The sequence below is a fragment of the Saccostrea cucullata genome, unplaced genomic scaffold (genome assembly GCF_032062105.1).
Source record: "Saccostrea cucullata isolate Sc308-1 unplaced genomic scaffold, CSIRO_AGI_Scuc_v1 ctg143, whole genome shotgun sequence".
NCBI lineage: Eukaryota > Metazoa > Mollusca > Bivalvia > Ostreida > Ostreidae > Saccostrea > Saccostrea cuccullata.
Window position 1 is genome coordinate 292898 of NW_026937256.1, and position 21703 is coordinate 314600.

At 33.9% G+C, this 21703-nt stretch overlaps 1 protein-coding gene across 1 annotated transcript in view; it reads left to right on the forward strand.

The window, feature by feature from the left end:
- The first annotated feature begins 1197 nt into the window (after positions 1-1197).
- Positions 1198-21703, forward strand: part of LOC134247649 (transient receptor potential cation channel subfamily M member 3-like) — a 30529-nt gene continuing 10023 nt past the window's right edge. The window contains exons 1-23 of the mRNA XM_062729988.1: positions 1198-1507; positions 1959-2021; positions 8742-8925; positions 9175-9360; positions 11220-11456; positions 11707-11920; positions 12189-12396; positions 12547-12691; positions 12913-13006; positions 13992-14122; positions 14414-14517; positions 15052-15088; positions 15253-15434; positions 15577-15829; positions 16563-16647; positions 16876-16946; positions 17520-17657; positions 18744-18887; positions 18977-19210; positions 20704-20881; positions 21080-21133; positions 21384-21416; positions 21529-21655. Coding sequence (XP_062585972.1) covers positions 8743-8925; positions 9175-9360; positions 11220-11456; positions 11707-11920; positions 12189-12396; positions 12547-12691; positions 12913-13006; positions 13992-14122; positions 14414-14517; positions 15052-15088; positions 15253-15434; positions 15577-15829; positions 16563-16647; positions 16876-16946; positions 17520-17657; positions 18744-18887; positions 18977-19210; positions 20704-20881; positions 21080-21133; positions 21384-21416; positions 21529-21655 — 3038 coding nt within the window. The 5' untranslated portion in view covers positions 1198-1507; positions 1959-2021; position 8742. The remainder of the gene's footprint in view (positions 1508-1958; positions 2022-8741; positions 8926-9174; positions 9361-11219; positions 11457-11706; positions 11921-12188; positions 12397-12546; positions 12692-12912; positions 13007-13991; positions 14123-14413; positions 14518-15051; positions 15089-15252; positions 15435-15576; positions 15830-16562; positions 16648-16875; positions 16947-17519; positions 17658-18743; positions 18888-18976; positions 19211-20703; positions 20882-21079; positions 21134-21383; positions 21417-21528; positions 21656-21703) is intronic.

Sequence of the window (21703 nt, forward strand, 5' to 3'; positions counted from 1 at the left end):
GATTCCTGACTTTATTATAAAAAGTGTAACAGTTTTTGTTGTACACGGTTCTTTTTGCTCTTCTTCCTTAATCCTGATTCCTGACTTTATTATAAAAAGTGTAACAGTTTTTGTTGCTAAATGAAATAGTTTTAACGTAGGCCCTGTCTACCTGCATGACCTGAGGCATAAGGTCACACTAACCGGATTAAATGTGCAGGTTTTTTTTTCTGTTTTGGTTTGTAGGATCGAAATTTAAATGATAAAAGGAAAAGCGAAAATATATAACCATGCGCCCTGTATTCATTTTATATTCACCACCTATATGAAATTTCTCTGTTTTTTGCAAACCCACATGCATGCATAAATCATTCGATCATTATACATGTATATACGACTTCTTTTAAAATATTTACATTTCCAATGTCTTTGTCCGAGATAAAATTACCAATTGTAAATGTAATTTATTTCCTCATGAATGTCTTGGCGCGGTTCCAAAAAAAAACCACGTGCAGGGCGGGACAACACCTAGAGAGAAGCAGGCTTGGAGCCCGTGGATTGGCGGAATCAAAGCATGTAAATATAAGGAATAACTGTCAGATTTTTCGAATTCATGAAGATGATCAATGGGTTGGCTTGTGTGATAATTTTATGCATAAACGCCTTCATGAATTCGAAAAATAAGACAGTTATTCCTTAAATAAATATTGAAAAGTACGCGCACCTGATAGTACAAATAGTCCACAAAAACCTCTACCTCTCTCTCTCTCTCTCTCTCTCACTGTAAATTTACACTTATCTGTTAATGTATTTTGAGGGTTTTCCCAGTAAACTGCTGAATTCAGTAAAATTGAATAATAATCATTGCTAGTCATAATAAGCAAGAACGTCGACCTCTATCCTAACCCCTAAATATCAAGACGAAAAAAGGACCCCAAAAAAAAACGAACAACAAAATTATAATTGTGGTAATCTGCATATTCAAAATCAATCGATTCTTCAAATTTTATGATCTGTGAAAAACACAATGAAAAGGCGACAAAGTTATATATCATAGTTGCATTCGTTGGAGAAAAAAACTGTAGAGTGTCTTGAAAAAAAGTCATGCCGATTCTATACTTATTACTCAACACCTTGTGAAAAAAAGATTTTTTATCTTTAAAGTTTAAAGATATTAGAAAACTGACTCTCAGAGGGAAAGAGGGGTTTGAAATAAAGGAGAGGAGAGGCGTGAATGTGTTATAATTTTACAATGTACCGAGGCCCGATAAGATCCGCCCTACACGGTTGGGAGGAAAAAAAATATTGGATCCCTGTTACACAATGACCTGCTTGTGACCCCCCAGTAGTACAGATGGTGGCCTTCCCTGTGGCCTTGAATAGTGCTAAGTGTTTGCCTAAACCTTACTGATCCGTGGTTAAAAGAGTTTGGATTTCATTTTTTATCTGCAGATAATGTATTACATATAGGTATAAAAAGAACTGTGCCACCCTGATGCGTGGAAAGAGGAAGCGACCTAGCGGTATGGTAAGATTTTTTTTTTTTGTTTCGGTTTTAATGGATTACACACATGCTGAAAAACAGCTGATCGTCGTGCCTTCATTGTTGTATTTGCTATAGGATGTGTAATGACAAAGCAATGGCTTTGTGCAAGTACTGTAAACGTTATATGCAAATTGTTTATGAGATAATCCTTTACCATTGAATTTTTTTTAAACATATTTAGCTACCGATATTATGTATCTGACGAAAATCGGAGGGGGATATATAGATAGAGAGATATGAAGGCACTTATCTTGATTGCCGAGGCGCATGCACTACATAGTGGTCATTGGTCAACATTTAAATTTCCTCCTTTCTTTGCTAAGAGGGCAATACACCGGTCAAGGCGTTCTGATATTTACATGCGTGTGGCGATCGATTCTATAAGGATTAATTTATATCAGCAGTAAAACATGTATATTTATGTGTATTATAGACACAAAGCTGACAACAATTGACCACAGACCGGAGGAGATCAAAGGAGGACAGGGAAATCGAGGTATATTTATAAATGTATAAATGCTGACCAAGGGTTAAGAGCAGCGGCATATGTCGCCAGATTTGATCGGGGATAAGCAGGTTGACAGAAGTATTGATTTGCATACAGTGTTATATCAGCTGATGAAACAAAGAATTTTAATGCAAGGATGTATTTCCGTGAGTGTGTTAAATTTATCTCTTATTTTTGACACTTTAGTGGTGTGAAATTTACTTTTATATTATCAAACATGTATTGGTCAATGCCTTGTTTGTTCTTCTGTTGTCCTTTTAAAGAGTTTTAAAATAGTGGCCAATTTCACGTTAGGAAGATATATTCTTTATACGGTAAGACTTAGGATATACGTTATTGAATAGTTCTGTGTAGTGCGATAAATTGTCGATTTTATAATTTCTTTTTCAGTTTTAGTTTTGTTTGAATGCTCGTGCTTTAGATGTAGTGACTCCTATATATTTATTATTACTGCTCAATATAGACCCCTCCCCCCGAAAAAGCAACAAAAAAAAAAAGATGCGAGGAGTGTGGATCATTATGTTGCAGTTTCAAAACTTGGAAAAAATAAAGTTTTGAGAACGTATGAGGGTCGTTGTTGCAAAACAGCTGAACAAAGACATATAAATTAACAAAGAAATTAAACGTGCAAAGACTGTTTTAAAGACAGAGATAATTGAGATTTTAAGGTAAATTTTATTTGCTTTGAAAAGGAATTAATTACATGTATGTCAAACTTGCATTTTTTTGTGTAACATTCTGTACATTTGTTTGCAAGGGTTTCCACTGTCAAAGGGGGGGGGGGGGGGGGGGTGTTGATGCGCCGATGGTATATTGGCTTCTGTTTCATTTTAAGGTAGAATAATAACAAATACAAATTGTAATCCTAATTTACCTTGGCTTTTCCTTTGGCAAACAGGATGAATTGGCCACCCTTTCGTTTGTGTAGGGCACTAATAAATGTGAATGTTCGATAGTTTATATAAATAACGTATTTAGCATGTTTAGCGGGACAAATCTTCTGTATACACATTCTTATACATGTATTAAGATTCTTTTGATGCAGTAAACCGTTCATTCAACTTAATTAATCAGCAGGTTGAATTTCAAGTTTAATGGAAATTATGCCTGCAATACACGATTTAGGGAATTTATTCTAAGGTGAAGGTCAAGTGCGTTAGTTGATTTAAATGGCATGACATAACGATGCTGTTCACCTACCTTTTATGGACCTTTAATTTGACCTACCTGTAAATCGGCCTTGGTGTCTTTGTTTATTATTCATGCAAGGAAAATTTTAAATCACATTTTTAAAAAAATAAAGTATATGTATGTTAGATACACTTTCGTTTAATCACGGAATTTTATCATGGAAGTAAGGCACATGGTCGAAAAGTATTAATTATCTATTTCATTACGGAAAAACTAACACATCCACCTACCCTTGCACGCAATACATCGATCGTTATACCTATGGTCAGAAGTGGGTCGTCGCCCTTGGCTATAAAGCAAAGATGACACGCAATAATTCATACTGCATTTCATTTTCCTGAAACTTAAAGTTAAGACGCTTCTGTGTATTAAAAAAATCTCGTAAAATATTTAGGAAATATCAATTAGTCTAAGGTTTATAAACCTTTATGGACATTGAGTGTTTCCTGTTTGGTAGTACCCCCCCCCCCCCCTCTATGAGAAGAAATGACATGGCCGTGCTGACCCCCTTTTTGTTGCAGTGAATTATCAGCCGAAAATGAGAGAGGCAAATGTGCCCTCTCTTCACATATATTTCTTCCCCAATTTTATATTATTTTTGAAAGACTGCCCTTTTCGGCTCAATTGTTGAACGACATGTTATTTCTGACTTCGATAAAATTTTGTCGATATTGGGGTTCAGTAAAGTGACCTTGAACTCCCGACCCCCGAAAAGGGGGTTGGTCTGAAACTTCACTACCTGACTAGAATTATTTTTTTTAAACACACATTTACATGTAGAATATTACAGAGGCTAAAAGCGCATGACTAGAACACATGTTGCAGAGTTCATAGGTATATTTTGACACATTTGACACATTAGAATTAAAATAGATGTATTGTTATTGTCATTAAAAATTATTGTTGGACAGATATTTCTGTTTAATAAAAAATATTTCTGATAAGAATTTAAGGTGTCACTCAGAATGTCATTCACGAAATTATTCACACCTTTTTTTTAAAGCTGTGATAAATAATTGATCATATATCGCGGACTGACAAATGAATAAATATATTTTATACATATACATATTGTACTGTTATGTTTTATATGTATGTAGAATAGAAAGTCGCTGAAATTTTTCAAGCTAACAACAATTTTACGTTCACTTTTTTCCGTGTACTATTATTTATCTTGCAAGAGTGATTTCATTGGTTTCCACACAACACCCTTAACCTGTAAAATGAACACTTCAGCAGTAATTTGAATTTTATGAGAGGTCAGGGTCGGGTTTATAAGGAAAGACGTTATAAATGTTGTTTACCATGTCCATATATATAGCATGTAAAATATTTGTTACCTGGAACAATATAGAAAAAAAATTTAGGATGTAAAAAAAAATATAGCGTAATATTAATCGGAAGCGTATTAGGTTGACAATTCACTTCTTTTTAACTACACTTTAAAGTAAAACAGATAAAAGTGTAAATTTTCTCTCTGTAAATTTTACACTTTAATCTGTAAATTTTACACTTTAATCTGTAAAAATTTAAAATCTGTGAATTTTACACTTTAATCTGTAAATTTTACACTTTAAAGTGTAAATTTCTACACTTTAATCTGTAAATTTGACACTTTAATCTGTAAAATTTACACTTTAAAGTGTCAAATTTACACTTTGATCAGTAAATTTTACACTTTAAACTGTAAATTTTACACTTTAATCTGTAAATTTTACACTTTAATCTGTAAATTTTACACTTTAATCTGTAAAATTTACACTTTAATCTGTAAAATTTACACTTTAAAGTGTAAATTTTACACTTTAATCTGTAAATTTTACACTTTAAAGTGTAAATTTTACACTTTAATCTGTAAATTTTACACATTAATCTGTAAATTTTACACATTAATCTGTAAATTTTACACTTTAAAGTGTAAATTTTACACTTTAAAGTGTAAATTTTACACTTTAATCTGTAAAATTTACACTTTATTCTGAACAACCTGAACTGCAATAGGTAATGATTGAACGGTCGATTTGAGATGTTTTACCTCTGGCACTTGAGAAAAAGTATTAAACTTAAATGTTTACAATTATTTGTATATTTTTATTTTGCATGTACTCGTACTTGTTTATTAGTCAATGAAAAACAAGGAGGGTCTATTTCCTCATGGGTCTTGTAATTTTCCCCAGCATAAGAAATCAGGGATCTGCTTTTGTTTCAGTATATATACATGTGTTTCTTTAGTTTTACTATAGTGTAACGAAAAGTAAAAATATATATCTCAATTTTTTTTTATTTGCAGTTCAGATTGATATTACGCTTCCGTAATTATCTTGCATGATTAACGGTCTGTTGGCTTTAAAATGCGTTACTGGGAATGTGTGAAGTTGCTAAATTGACTATGTGAATAAACAAATAAAGTGTAAAATTTACACATTAAAGTGTAAAATTTACAGATAAATGTGTAAAATTTACACTTTAATCTGTAAATTTTACACTTTAAAGTGTAAAATTTACACTTTAAAGTGCAAAATGTACACTTTAAAGTGAAAAATGTACACTTTAAAGTGTAAAATTTACAGATTAATGTGTAAAATTTACAGATTAAAGTGTAAAATTTACAGATTAAAGTGTAAAATTTTCACTTTAAAGTGTAAATTTTACAGATTAAAGTGTAGAAATTAAAAAAAAGTGAAGTGTCAAAGTGGCACTAATACGCTTCCGTACGCTAAGGTTGACAAAAAGAAACAAATAAATTTTCTCTCTGAAACTTCGGTGTTAAAAAAATCTGGTCACATGATTCATGTGCCAATAGAGTGCAATGGTGCCAAAGATGTGATAATCCTAATTAAAACATCACTTGGATTTAGTGTAGAAAGATAACCAGTCAATCTTTTCAAATTCGGGCGCAATTTAAAACAACAGGCCTAGGGGCCACAGCGCTCACCTGAGCACATCGGGCTTGAATTTACTCCCCTCTCCAGGCGTTCATCATTTGAACAAACTAGAATCTACACTACCTGAGGATGATTCCATATAAATATCACTAATCATAGCTTTGAAGTACTTGAAAGAAGATTTTAAAAGGTTTCCCTATATATCCCTATGTAAAACTTGGGTCGGCCATTTTGGCCCCACCCTAGCCACGAGTGTCATGATTTGAACAAACTTGAATCTACACTACCTGAGGATACTTCCACATGAGTTTCATCTTTCCTGGCCCAGTGGATCTTCAGAAGGATTTTTAAAGATATTTCCTATATATTCCTATGTAAAATCGGCCATTTTGGCCCCACCCTTGCCCCGGGGGTCATGATTTGAACAAACTTGAATCTACACTACCTGAGGATGATTCCACATGAGTTTCATCTTTCCTGTCCTAGTGGTTCTTGAGAAGAAGATTTTTAAAGATTTTTCCTATATATTCCTATGTAAAACTTGGGTCGGCCATTTTGGCCCCACCCTTGCCCCGGGGGTCATGATTTGAACAAACTTGAATCTACACTACCTGAGGATGATTCCACATGAGTTTCATCTTTCCTGGCCCAGTGGTTCTGGAGAAGAAGATTTTTAAAGATTTTTCTTATATATTCCTATGTAAAATCAGCCATTTTGGCCCCACCCTTGCCCCAAGGGTCATGATTTGAATAAACTTGAATCTACACTACCTGAGGATGCTTCCACATGAGTTTCATCTTTCCTGTCCTAGTGGTTCTTGAGAAGAAGATTTTTAAAAATTTTTCCTATATATTCCTATGTAAAACTAGGGTCGGCCATTTTGGCCCCACCCTTGCCCCGTGGGTCATGATTTGAACAAACTTGAATCTACACTACCTGAGGATGATTCCACATGAGTTTCATCTTTCCTGGCCCAGTGGTTCTAGAGAAGAAGATTTTTAAAAATTTTTCCTATATATTCCTATGTAAAACTAGGGTCGGCCATTTTGGCCCCACCCTTGCCCCGTGGGTCATGATTTGAACAAACTTGAATCTACACTACCTGAGGATGATTCCACATGAGTTTCATCTTTCCTGGCCCAGTGGTTCTGGAGAAGAAGATTTTTAAAGATTTTTCCTATATATTCCTCTGTAAAATTTGGGTCGGCCATTTTGGCCCCACCCTTGCCTCGGGGGTCATGATTTGAACAAACTTGAATCTACACTACCTGAGGATGCTTCCACATGAGTTTCATCTTTCCTGGCCCATCGGTTCTGGAGAAGAAGATTTTTTAAAAATGCCATTAATTTTTAACAAATTTATGATTATCTCCCCTTGGAAAAGGGCGTGGCCCTTCATTTGAACAAACTTGAATCCCCTTCACCCAAGGATACTTTGTGGCAAGTTTGGTTGGAATCGGCCCATTGGTTCTTGAGAAGAAGATGAAAATGTGAAAAATTTACGACAACAACGACAACAACAACGACAACGACAGACGACGGACAAATTTTGATCAGAAAAGCTCACTTGAGCCTTCGGCTCAGGTGAGCTAAAAAAGGGGGGAGTTTACATAAAAATAGGTGACTGAAAGACAATCGAATAAATCGCACATTATTTATAATGTCAAAAGACTTAAGTCTTATACTCAGTAAATATAATAATCCACTGCTCTAGAATTTAAATCTACTCACAGACGTTCATTTATGATCCCAATACATGAAGCTCGTTCAGCTTGAATTTCAAAGTGAACGTAACCATAGACTTATAATTATGTAATTTTAATTCCATAAATAAAATAATCCCAACCTTTGTTTTAGGAAATTAATGAGGATCTGGTGACGGAATTTAGTTTATCTTCAAATAGTCATGTCTTTTTATCTATAAAAAAGATATTACATACATCATATCCTTATGAAGTGGGGGGGGGGTACGAACATGATAAGCATGAAACTCTTTATAGAATTGATGATCTTTGAATTGAATATCAATATTATAGTTTGTATTTCATATTAGTATGTAATATTTGATCCATAAAGTGGTAATATTCTTTGTATTTGGTTATACTTTGTGGTGATACAGGTTAGCAGTGTTACCCATAGCCCTCTTGTTGAAATTAAATGAGAAAAGTGTTGTTCACAGGTAGATTAACTAATTAGTTACATAATAAATTATAGTGGTGACCTTTATTCTGTCAAGCATGTCAAAATTAATTTAAAGAAAAACTGTAGAATTATTTGTGATATACAAATACCCATTTTCAGTAATGACTATATAAGGTACTTAGTAATCTTCTCCGGTACTGTGATTCCCTTGGTACATTAGGTACAGGTAAGTCTTCAGAGTACAAAGAGACTTTTTAAAAGTGATATTACAACACTGAAGTAACAGCAATGATCACTAATTATTGCAGAATTCATGTACATGTATTAAGTAGGCAGTCTGCACAACAGGATATTCCTATAATATTATATATTTGTCATATTGATTTTTGTTCTTGTATTAAATCAAATTATGATCTACAGTTTAAGCATCGTCATAAGTTCAGTGATTTATAGAACAGGGATACTGATGGCTTATATTTGTCTATACAGGATGACGGACACACTGGATAACTTGGACCTAGCCATGGACTATCTGACAACGGAGGATGACCAGTATCGGACTGTGACCAGTCTCAGCTCCTATATCAGTACGCTCGATCTGGACGATATGGCGGGCCGAGTCACAGGAGGAATACTCAAGTTTGAGTTTGATGGAGGATCAAATTGTGATAAGGTGTGCTTTACAAATCTCAAATATATTCTTAGAAAATTATAGTTTTTTTTCACTTCAAACATATGTTTAATTTTTATACAAATTATTAAAATGTAAATTAAATATAAATTGATCTTCAAATTGCATGAAAATCAGAATTCTTAGTCCAGGTGTATAAAATGAAAATTAAAGAAAATTAGGATTATGGAAGCATGTACATGATATAATTTTGGTGAATCATTTGAAGAAGAGTTATCTCCCTTGTTTCAGCCCCACCAGAGTTACTTTGTCACACTCAATGAAGATTCCTCCATGGATAACCTGGCTAAGTACATGTCTAAGATCTGGAGGAAGCGCACCCCAGACATCATCCTCTCTGTCATTTCCAGCATCACTCACTTCAAGACATGGGAAGATCTAGCACAGGTGGAGGACTTCCAGGCTGGTCTCACACAGGTATGTAGGAGTATTAACACAGGTGGAAGACTTCCAGGCTGGTCTCGCACAGGTATGTAGGAGTATTAACACAGGTGGAGGACTTCCAGGCTGGTCATTGCCTGTGTGGTAGAGCGTCTGCTCTAGAGTTGCGAAGTAAGGAGTTGATTGTTTACGTCGTGGGTTCGAATCCCACTGTGGGATTGTGGAGAACGGTCCTTTGGATGTGACGGTGTAGTTATTTAGGAGTAGAAGCAAACCCCTGCCCCAAAAAGTGATTAAGTTCAGCTTATGAAACAAATTATTATTCTAGAGATAGACTTTTTGTGTACCTTCTTCTTAGAACTTTATTAGAATTCCATGTAATTATATCTTTTTTTTAAACATGGTACACTACAAGTAGGTAAGTTCTTGTATTTCTTTTGCATTGAGTAAACTTCATTCGGGGATTTTCTGTTTTCAATAACATTTTACTTAATTTTATTCACTTCTAGCCTTTAGTTTTTGGTCCTAAGTGGGTTTTTATAGGCTTCAGGGAAATACACTAGTTGTAAGGTAGAAATTTTCCCATTTCTGGAGTCATAATTATCATTATCATAAAATCGATGCCAATATATACAATGCCTACACAAAAAGTTTGTCAAAAACACATACAAAAGGTCTAGGTTTAAAAAAAAAAATCCTGCTACCTGGAAAAATGTGAAATTTCAAGTTGCTTTGAACAGTCGACCACGGGGGTGGCATTCTGCTAGGGCAGTTGCATCTATCATCTAAGGGTTTTTGTTTTTTAGAGACCCTTTATAACATTTATCAAGAAGCTCATAAATGACAGAGGTGTAAGCTCAATACTTTGATTTATTAAAAACAACTCATGATGTATGAGAGACCAAGACAATGTGGTAAACAGTTCATGGACATGGCAGGGCCTGGATCATGATTTACTAAGAGTTTTTTATTTACTATAAACCCTGTAGGCTTTTGTAATGTATGATGTATAGGAAAATGACTGGCTGTTATGTAGACAGTGTGCATGATATGATTATGTGAGAAATCATACTTTACCCCATAGAAAAAAAAAATCCATTACGAAATTTGGAGAAAACATAAATATTTTGATTACATCAAATTAATTTTATGAAGAGAATAAGTATAATATTTTTTATCAATGAATAAAATTTTATTTAAAATTCCACTGAATCCTCAAGGGCTTTGTTTACAAGGATTGCTCAACACCATTGATTTTTTTGCTTATTCGGCAATTATGGTATGCACTTACAACTTCAGGGACATATTTTGTAAATTTTGCCTTCAGAGCTCTAGCTGCATTATAGTTTAAATAAAAACTTCACGCACAGTTACACTATATATTAGAATCTGTTGATTGATGACTCAAGTCTGACATAAAAAGTTTTTATCTGACACACATCTTCACACACAAGGGGCTCATTGTTTAGGTTTTTTTAAAGTAAAATAATTGAAAAACACTGTTTACGCAGTTAAAAATCCACATAACTGTCTTATCATAAAAGTAAGGTTATGTGATTTGAAATGGATAAGCATCAGTATCTGCATATATATTACTTTTTTTTGTCCATCAATGTACCTTTAAGCTAATACGTTCATATAAATGAATTGTACAGTACTAAATGATATCATTATATACTGCAGGAGTGGAAATTTTTTTGTTTGTTTGTTTGTTTTTTTTTTGTTTTGGAATTAGTTTTTCACTCAAAAGAAGCTATTAAACAGCAATTTATGATGACAGGTACACTTTGATGTAAATATTGCCAATCTTCTAAACAATATATGACAATAACAATAATCAAGCATGATTTATAGATTATTAAATGCTCATTATTATATTTTAAATTTGTATTCAGGCTCTGAACACAACCAACATGTGGGTGTTGACTAACGGTCTGGACGGAGGTATATCTAGAATCGTGGGAGATGCCCTTCACAACGAACACGAACGTCGCTATATCCTGCTCTCTCGAGCCAACACGACGTATGGAAAAATAGCCAACTCCGCTCACGTGGATGAACTGACCAAACTGACGGTCATTGGAATTGTCCGGAAGAATGCTCTATCTTATGGAAGTGATATAGCCACAAATGTAAGCCTGGTATCCCACATCTCTTATTTTGTTACAGGTCATGAAATCAGATGGAAAAATATGCATAAAACACTTCACCTTTATAACTACAATGACATATTTCCCATGCTTAAGACATAAAAAACAATATTCAATAACAAAAGAAAATTGTAAAATCAGTATCGAGTTGAACTTTGGTATTGATCATGTACTAGTTTAGCATTATATATTTCTAACTATTGACTGACTTTCCCTTAAATATCAATTTCAGCATGATGTTGTAGTCCAGTTGAAGAACAAAGGACTGAGAGCCAAGCGGCACGCCTCTGAGCTGAATGCGGAGCACTCTCACTTCATTCTGTTAGAGGGGATAGAGGACCAGAGAGATAACATGTCCCTGAGATACAAAATCGAGGAAAGACTCCTCACTCCGATTGGACGAGGCAAAAGATATCGAAAACTCAACCTCAGCGATCCAGCACTAAGTAGGTGTAACAAAAATAGTCCTGTGTTTATTCGGTAATTGTTTGGGTCATAAATATTAACCTGGGTAGTTCAGTTAGTAGAGCCTCTGACTTAAAAAATGATGCAGGTATCCGAGGTTTGATTCCCAGTCCAGCCATACATTTTCTCCTTTTCTGTTGCAATGCCATGTACCATGGTATAGAATGATACACTGCATCCTTATATATATCATTGTCCTAGTGTTCTTGTTATCAATTAATTCTTGTCTTTATCTGATTACCTTTACAGATCTAGAGGATGCTTCATTTCTCCACAATCACTCAGATATTATCAGCGGTACATGTACCCCTATGGTGGGATTACTGATACAGGGTGGACCTATCGACATCGAACATGTTGTGGATCTTCTAAGGAAAAGAGTTCCTGTCCTTGTAGTCAAGGGATCAGGACTGGCAGCTGATCTTGTTGCATTTGTGTTCAACGAAAAAATTTTATAGTGAGTTTGAAGATGCAAAATTTTATTTCTTTTTTAAGAGTTATGTCCCCTATCTTTAAATTGCATCTTCTATGCTGCTTTTCTACCATTCGTGCTTTTCCCCTCATGAAAAATTTAAGTGTAATTTGAAATACTTTAATCTAATTACAGCCCGGGAGATGAGCATGACTCTTTCCTGAAACAGGAGCTGATTAAGAGGATGTTGGTGTGCTACCCTAACGATTTCCAGGACGATGAACCGGCCAGGAATCACTGCCGAGACTTAATCATCGAGTGTGCCAGTCTGGCACTCCAGGTAAATCATTTACTGATCAGAGAATATGCTTTAATACCCCAAATGACTTTACCCCATTAAATACACAGACTTGTTCCTATTATGCATCCATCCCAACAAGCATAAAGTGAAAGTGTGTTTTTGGGGTTGTCTGTACTTGTAGTAGCAATTATAGACTGAATTGTCTAATACTTGATAAAATTCTTTTTTTTATTTGGATTTTATCCAATTTTTTTTTTCAGGACAACCGAAAGTGCATTACCATTCTGGATATTGAGAATGATCCATCTGCCCTCAAAAATCTGGACAAGTACATCCTTCTGGCCTTGTTTGAATGTAATTATTTACACAAAATTAAGGATTAGTAAACAGAGTATATATAGCTAGAGAATTTCATTTTTAAAAAAAATAAAGGATAAGATATTTTAAAATATTGAGGAGAAAACCTTATTTCCAATAAACAACTGGAACTTTTAGTGTTTATCATTTGAAACAAATGTATAATAAATATATATATGAAAAAAACAACAAACAAACAAAAACAAAAGTTGAAGCCCCTAATTATTGGTGAGTTTTTATATTTAGCTCAAGGTACAACCATTGCACATACTGAAATGAAATTTGGTATACAGATATATCACATGAATATCTTTCTGTTTTCGGACTTGAACCATTTTTGTATGCCCCTGGAGAAAAATGTGATTCTTTGCAGTTTCCATATTTTCTTCAAAACCATTGGAAATGAGATGAAATTTAGCCAATACAGATATATCACATAAATATCTGGGTCAAGTTCTGTTTTGGGTATGATCGCACCACTTTTCACAGAGTTATGCCCCTTGGACTTAGAAAAATTTCAATTATTTGCAGTTTCTGTTCATTTTCTTCACAACCGTTGCACATACTAAGATGAAATTTAGTATACAGATTAATCAGGTGAATTTTAGGCCAAGTTCTGTTTTGATTCACCATTTTTCACAGTTTGCTTAGAAAAATTTCAATTCTTTGAATTTTCTTCAAAACCATTGCACATATTGAGATGAAATTTAGTATACAGATTAAAAAATATCAAAATAAATGCAATATTACCACCAATTTGTTTGAGTTATGTCCCTTGGACTTAGAAAAAAATTATTTGCAGTTTCTAACACAGAGAACTGTTGCACATACTGATATAAAATTTAGTATAAAGATTTATCAGATGTATATGCTGAATTGTTCTATGTACTATCAGAGCATTTTTGACGAGTTTTGCCACTTGGGCTGGAAAAATTCCAATTTGGGGAGAAGTTGTTTTACAAACATCTCTTGTTATATTTAGCTCAAGGTACAAAGCAGGGGGTCCAGTTTGAGGAACAGTTTCAGTCGGACTTGAAGCTTTGTATGGACTGGAATAGATGTGATTTAGCTGAGTCTCGCATATTTAGGAAATATGCCTGGAAATCTATAAAGGTAGCCAATGTTTTCTATATTTCTCATGTAAAACTGCACCATTCTTTTATAATTATATAGGGTCATTTCACTGTTGAGTTTTTGTATTATTTTCTTTGATTCTCATACAGTTTGCTTTCTGAATTTTCTTAATAATTGTCACAAAGATATTAGGATCTAGAAAAAAAAAATCAAAATAAATACAACATCACCAAATTAGTTTGAATTCATGATGAATAAAATACCAGTATTAACACAGAGAATGTGACCATTGAGTAAAGCCAATATGCCTTGTATTGCTGAATTGTACAGATTACTCCCGAGCTGTTTGATCCAAATCTTGTAAAACTGAACTGGCTATTTCTGGAGAGAGGACGGTGTATCCACGACCTCTACCTCAACCACATCAAACTGCTGTATCTGTGACAAAGGACCAACTGGAAAAAAGGTAGACATTCTTCTGTCACGTCTGCCTACATGTATAAGTACAAAATGTATTGCTATGATTTCATCATTTCAATGTATTTCTTACATTTTCCTAATAAAGCATTGCTGGTCCTTTTTACAAATCACATGAACAATAATTGTTTTGCTAGGGAACCTGTTACCCAGTGGATAAGTATTTCCTGATGGACAAAAACATTAGAATCTACTACTCCACACAAATCTAAGGGTGTGTATCAAACTGACAGGCTTAGTGTCCGGAATCTTTATTATGGTATCATTTCACACAAAGATTGCCCATGACCCAAGGGTGTGTCATGATCTCAAGGTCATTTGGGGAAGTTCAAGGTCACTGGGAGAAAAATTTCAAAATTCATGTGTGACATATATCTTTTATGGATAAACTGTGACAAAGATTGCCCATGACCCAATGTGTCATGACCTTGACCCAAGGTCATTTGGGGAAGGTAGAAAAATTTCATAATTCTTATTGATAAACTTGGTAGGTTCTTATTTTACTCAAAGATTGCCTATGACCCAAGGGTGTGTCATGACCTTGACCCAATTTCATTTGGGAAGTTCATGCTCACTGGAAGAAAAATTTTATAATTCGTGTATTGCTATGCAAAAATTTCAAGTTTATGATGTCATAGTTGTTTCTGAATTTGAAATGTACACATGATTTGAGCATCCTTTGTTATTTCTAGGCCCTCTTGGCCCTGATTTATTGGGGTACCCTCACTAACAACCACAAGCAGGTGAAATCCCTGTGGATGCAGTCCGAGCAGCCCATGGTGACCGCCCTCATTATCAGCCGAATCTGGCACCAGCTGTCCAAAAAGTGGGTCAAGGATCTGGACACGAAAAGACAACTCAAAGAGAATGCTATGTAGGTCATCAAGGGACAAAATTCTTCTTCTAGCCTATTCATTTTTTTGTAATCATAGGTGAAAACAAGTTGTTGAAGAGACATTTTAATTTATCTAGTTACCGGTAATATTGATTGATTTATTTGTATTTTTTGTACTCAGAGCATTTGGAGAGCGTGCTGTTGAGTTGTTGAGTATAAGCTACAATGATTCTGCACTTCATGCCATTGCTTCACTGGATGACAAACTCCCAGAATTTGGCAACAAAACTGTCACACAAGTGGCACAGCTTTGTAGGAACAAGTACTTCATTGCACACAAAAGCTGCCAAAAATGGCTAATGCATCGATGGCATGGCAGCCTGCGAATTAGAGAGGTTGACTATGGAATTTTCAAACTTCCAGAATGGTTAAAGGTGAGATGTTTTCTTTTATCAAATACAGTTGAACTTCACGATCTTGAACGTCAATTTCTCAAATACCATAGAAATGTTGAAGTCAATATGAAAGTCCCACCTATTCTCCTTGATGTATTTTACACTCAATATCTGGAATCCTTGGATATCTTGGATTTGATTCAAGTTCAAGATAACTGGGTTTGACTTTACTTTAAATGTTTTCACAACCTGCTTTCTTAGGATGATTTTATGAGCTGCAATTTTGGCATCTACTGATATCACCTATTCAAATTGGTGATGTTACCTATTCAAATATGTGATATCACTCATTGAAATTGAATAAGTGATATCACTTATTCGAATAGGTGATATCACTGATTTGAATTGATGATATCACCTTTTCGAATTGGTGATATCACCTACTGGAAATGAATAGGTGATATCACCAATTTGAGTAAGTGATATCACCTTTTTGAAGAGATGATATAACCTATTCAATTTGAACTGGTGATATCACCTACATGTATTTGTATTTCTTACAACAATAAATAAGGAATGCTCCTTAAACTATCTGGATTTCTGATGAAAACAAGAAAATCTGGACTTCCCAGTTTTCACCTGTATTTTAGTCAAAGACTTTTTAAATGTCTTATGTTATGGATCCAAATAAGTGATATCACTCTTTGGCAGTAAATACCAAAACCACGCCTCATATGTTTTCCCTGTATTGTGATATCACTTTTGTTTTCAGATTTACATGTGTGTTATATTCATCATTCCAATGTTTTTCTGGATTACCTATGATGTCAAGAAAAACAGTATTGCTATCAAAGAAGGTAAAGATTTATTGTAGATTGCCAAATTTTCACACATAATACTTTGGTTAGGTTGCTGTTGAGAGGTGAGAATAAATTTTTTCATGAATTTTGATTATTGTTTAACATAATTTTTAAATAACAATGTACTTGAGATGGAAAATTCATGAACATGTGGTATTATCTGAGCCATGTTTTTCTGTGTCATTATACACTGTATGTAACACGTGATTTGATTGGCTGTTACAGAGGAGGATGAGGAAGATGAGGATCATTTAGAAGTGCCTGAGACGATGCCTCTATCTGGAGAGGAGAAGTGGGTAGGTTATAGTCTAATCTGGAAGCAAGGACAATCCAAAGAAAATTATAAGGGATGTATAATACCGTGCAAGAGGAAATTTTAGCCAGACGCAAGTTTAGGGAATTGCCCTTAAAATTCTGTTTTTTATTTTTAGCGAGAAGTAATCTTAGGGATTTAAAAATATACTCACTTATTAAGAAAATATTACAACTAAAAAGCAATTAAATTTTAGCGATGTTCAATTTTAGCAATCTCAGTACCCTTGCTAATAATGTCAAAATTAAATCCTGGATAAAAATTTTGCTTATACAGTATTAAATCTATGCATTCTAAATTAACACTATGTGACTTCAAACTTAAAAACTACTTGGCTTTCTCGAAAGATATTATGAAATAAAAAGGGATGGGGTATTAAATTTGGAATTTCTTTTTTATATATAGTTCTTTATAAGTCATAAACACCTTTTCAAGGTAAATTTATGGATATCTCCAATTACATGTATATCTTTTGTTTCTCAAGATCTTTAAGAAAAAATTTAAAAATCCAAGCTTGTAATTTTCATTTTAAAAAGACGTATGTTTCAATTTGTAGAAGAGAAGCAGGAAAGGAAATATCCGTTATCATGTGAAGGAGATGTTGTCTTACGGAAAACAGAATCTGAAAGTTCCCATCTATCTCCAGTTTTACTTGTTCTACAGCGCTCCCATTGTGAAGTTTTATATCAGTCAGGTAAATGGTCATTTTAAAAAAGTGTTTGATACTTTTAATGACACACGGGACATAAATGACCTGGTAAAGTAAGACTTCAAACAAAACGTACCGTACACAGAAACACAATGTCAATGAGTTAGAGAGGAAAAAAAAACATATGATTAAAAGAATCTCAATATTCTTATTCTTTTTGAGTTGGCTCGCATAGCGAGCTACTCCTTGTTGAAGCAGCCGTTTCAGAGCTGTAAAAATTTTCACGCATTCATCAAGGTGATCCATATGCCAGATATGATAGTTCTAGCAAGAAATGCTTTTATTTTAGTATTTGTATAAACTTAGGAGGTAAAAACTATAAAATTTCATACCGTTAAATTATTTTTGTCTTCATGCTTTTAAAGAATTTTTTGATTAAATATCTTTACACGTACAATAACTGCGTATGAATATATGTTCAAGCATGTTAGGCAGATCTAATCTTCCCATCTGAAGTTTATGTATAATTGACCTAGAATAATCCCTAACACAAACACCTGCTCGCATTAGCTGCAGCTAGTGTGCTTGAAAAATCTATTTTTAGAATCCAGATTTGCTGTGGGAATCTTGAAACTAATTACTCCATAACACTGACCACTGCAGCTAGTATGTTTAAATTCATTATAGAATCCAGGTTTGCAGTGCTGCTTTTCACAATAAAATATGTATGGAAGCCCATTAGTGCCAACCTGTATATATATAAATAGGAAAAGCAATATATGTATACACTTTATTTTTGAACGGCACTTGGAGACATATAATACAGCAAAATCTGAATATTGACTCTTTATTAAGTACTGTAGATTTTCGCGACACCTTAAAATTTTCACTAATTGTGGTCATTGCTTTATATAATCTTAAGAAATTCTATTATACGCGAGAATGAAATTTTCGCGAGCATACCGCCTCGCGTAATTACGTGAAAGTAAAGTTCTCGCGAATAAAAAGTGATTTACAGAGGGCATTGATTTTCTCTTAAAAATGTGTATACATTCTCAACATAGTATTTATAAAGACTTAAATTCAAACATATATCTCACTAATTTTTTAAATTTATTTAATTTTTTGTAGTTTTTCTACGTTCTGTACCTCCTTTTGTTCAGTCTGGCTGTCATTATACCGTCCTGTGGTGACATCCAGATCGACATCATTCTGTACTTCTGGACATTTATGTTATGGATTGAAGTTGTGCGCAAGACAATCATGAAGAAAAAGGTCAGCTTATTTAATGCAAGAAAAGACATGTAATCAGTGATTTGTTCAATAATACAGTTATAAACATATTTTGATTACATTGTCAACAGAACCACAAGGAGCTGAAGGTTCACTGGACGGTTGTGGAGATCGTCCTGATCTTTATGTACCTGATGGTGATCGGAATCATTCGAATCATCCCGCGATACATTCCCTCGGTCCGATATACCACGGCTAAGTTTGTGATGAGTCTAGGCCTCATCTACTTCTACTACAGAACTATGAACGTCTACTTCCGTATCAGCCCAGTGCTGGGTCCCATGATGATCAGCGTCAAGAGAATGGTATGACTTATATTTGTAATTCTCATAATTGTCATACATGTCTATTATTCAGTTTACAATTATATCTGTCTAGTGATTTTAGAACACATACGAGGTTGTCCGTAAAGTTCATGGACAAGCTAAAAATTGATAAAATTTGTGTCATTGATATTTATTATTGGCATATTTCTAACCCTTTACTAAATGTGAACTGAAAAATGTAAAATTTTATTTAATTTCAAATGTTTAAATACAATTATGGCTTCATAATTAGACTTGGAATGGAGACCCGGAGCACCGCAAAATTTTAATTAAAAAAATTTATCACTTTATAAATTTCATTGGTATTTTATAAAATTCTACTGAAATCTGGATGACTTACATTATGAGGTTGACAGAAGCTATCACGTCAAACCTGCAAAATTTGAGCATTCAAAGTTTCAAAATGGCTGAACAATCAAAGTTAGAACATATAAAGACATGATTGCAATTGTTCAAAAAAGAGACATTTTCGGAATAGGTTGAGCAGTGAACGGTGATAAAATTCTGCGTAGATATCGGAAAATTACCTACAGAGACCAACACATGCTGTAATCAATCGGGAAAACATAGTAAAAAAAGCCTTTCACTAGTATTTAAATGGCATATAATATGAACAGTTTACAGGATGACATGCATGAAGGAAAACCATCATTCCAAGATTGCAGTGCTGTAAAAAAATGAGTTTCGTAACGTGATCATGACTTTGCAGTATTTGCGTAAATAAAATCGTCTTTACGCGGTCAGAGGTTGGATGATTGCAGGATATGAGACAGGCATTGTTAAATATTATTTTACGAATGAAACCTTAATATTTTGTGACATTTTTATAATTGGTCAAAACGACATAAGAAATTTATTGAGTTTAACGGTGACCATGTTGAGAAAAGTTACATGTGATCGTTTTTAGCTTTTGACGTCGGGTAGCATTTACCGGGTAGCTAACATGTCTCTTGAACATGTTCTATGTACGAGGGTTGTCTGTAAAATTCTTGGACAACATTGATAATTACTGACAAACATTGACAAAACATATGAAACTATTATTTTCATTAAATTCATGTTTCATTTTATAAATATGCAAGTTTTCAACAAATACAAAGCACAAATAGTTATATTTTTATACAGCACTAACATCAAGAATTTCGTTGAAGTGCTCCGGGTATGAGTATGTGTCTTTTGTAATCTGATAAAAATATAACTATTTGTGCTTTGTATTTGTTGAAAACTTGCATATTTATAAAATGAAACATGAATTTAATGAAAATAATAGTTTCATATGTTTTGTCAATGTTTGTCAGTAATTATCAATGTTGTCCAAGAATTTTACGGACAACCCTTGTACATAGAACATATTCAAGAGAATGTTAGCTACCCGGTAAATGCACCAACATCATAGCCTCTTCAGAATTATTAGTCTGTGTATTGTTCTTTCTCATTATCATTTGTGTTTTATAATATATTCCTTTTTTTAGATACGGCATGACTTCATCACTTGGTTTAAGATGTTCATGATTATCATGGTATCTGGAGGTATAGCTATCCAAGCCACACTGTATCCTAATTACCCCTTGTCAGAGTATGGTATAACCATGGCTATCAGCAGGGCTTTGTTCGCCATGTTTCTCACCAAAATTGACGACCTGGATGGGGGTAGGTACACGTAACTCCAAGAGCTAGAGTATACTTAGGTTTTTCTTTCACTTGTTAGTCTTTATAAAAAGCATGCTTTTTTAATAGCATAAAGATTATTTGGGCTGTCTTCTGCTTATGAAAGTAAAATTCTGAAAGATTTTAATTTCCCTTCCCCCTGAAATTCTAATCTGATAATTAAATTCCATTTTTTTCCAGGTAGTCCAAAGTGCACTTCTTTTTATGACAATCAGACAACACGTGTGTGTTATGGTGAGTATTACTAAAAATAACTAATTAATACATGAGTGTGTTATGGTGAGTATTACTAAAAATAACAATTAAATACATGAGTGTGTTATGGTGAGTATTGCTAAAAATAATTAATAAGAACAACATCCCTCGGGTATATTGATCATGACTATATAATTGTTACTCTGTATAATACTTTAGCTACTTTGTTTTGCAACATTATTCATATGAAATAACTACATGTACATTCATTCCTCTTATTTTTATGTAGATGCAGCCGCTTCCTTTTGGAATCGAAACATCAGTGAGTACAAGAAATAGATTGCATTTCATATGCAATAAAGATTATTATTATGTTGTAAAGTGAATTGATAATGTAAAGATCCTATGATGAAGCATTATATTTTCACTTCCAGCCAGAGTGCGATTTTCCCATGAAAATGCAGTTTGTCCCCACCGGAGTTTTGGGGGATACGCTGTCACTATACAATATCTCCTCCTAACCAAGCTAATCTTCATCACCCTGCTGTATGCCTTGTTCAGGTAATTACACTTTGTATAATTATATCATTACAGTGTATCATTACACTG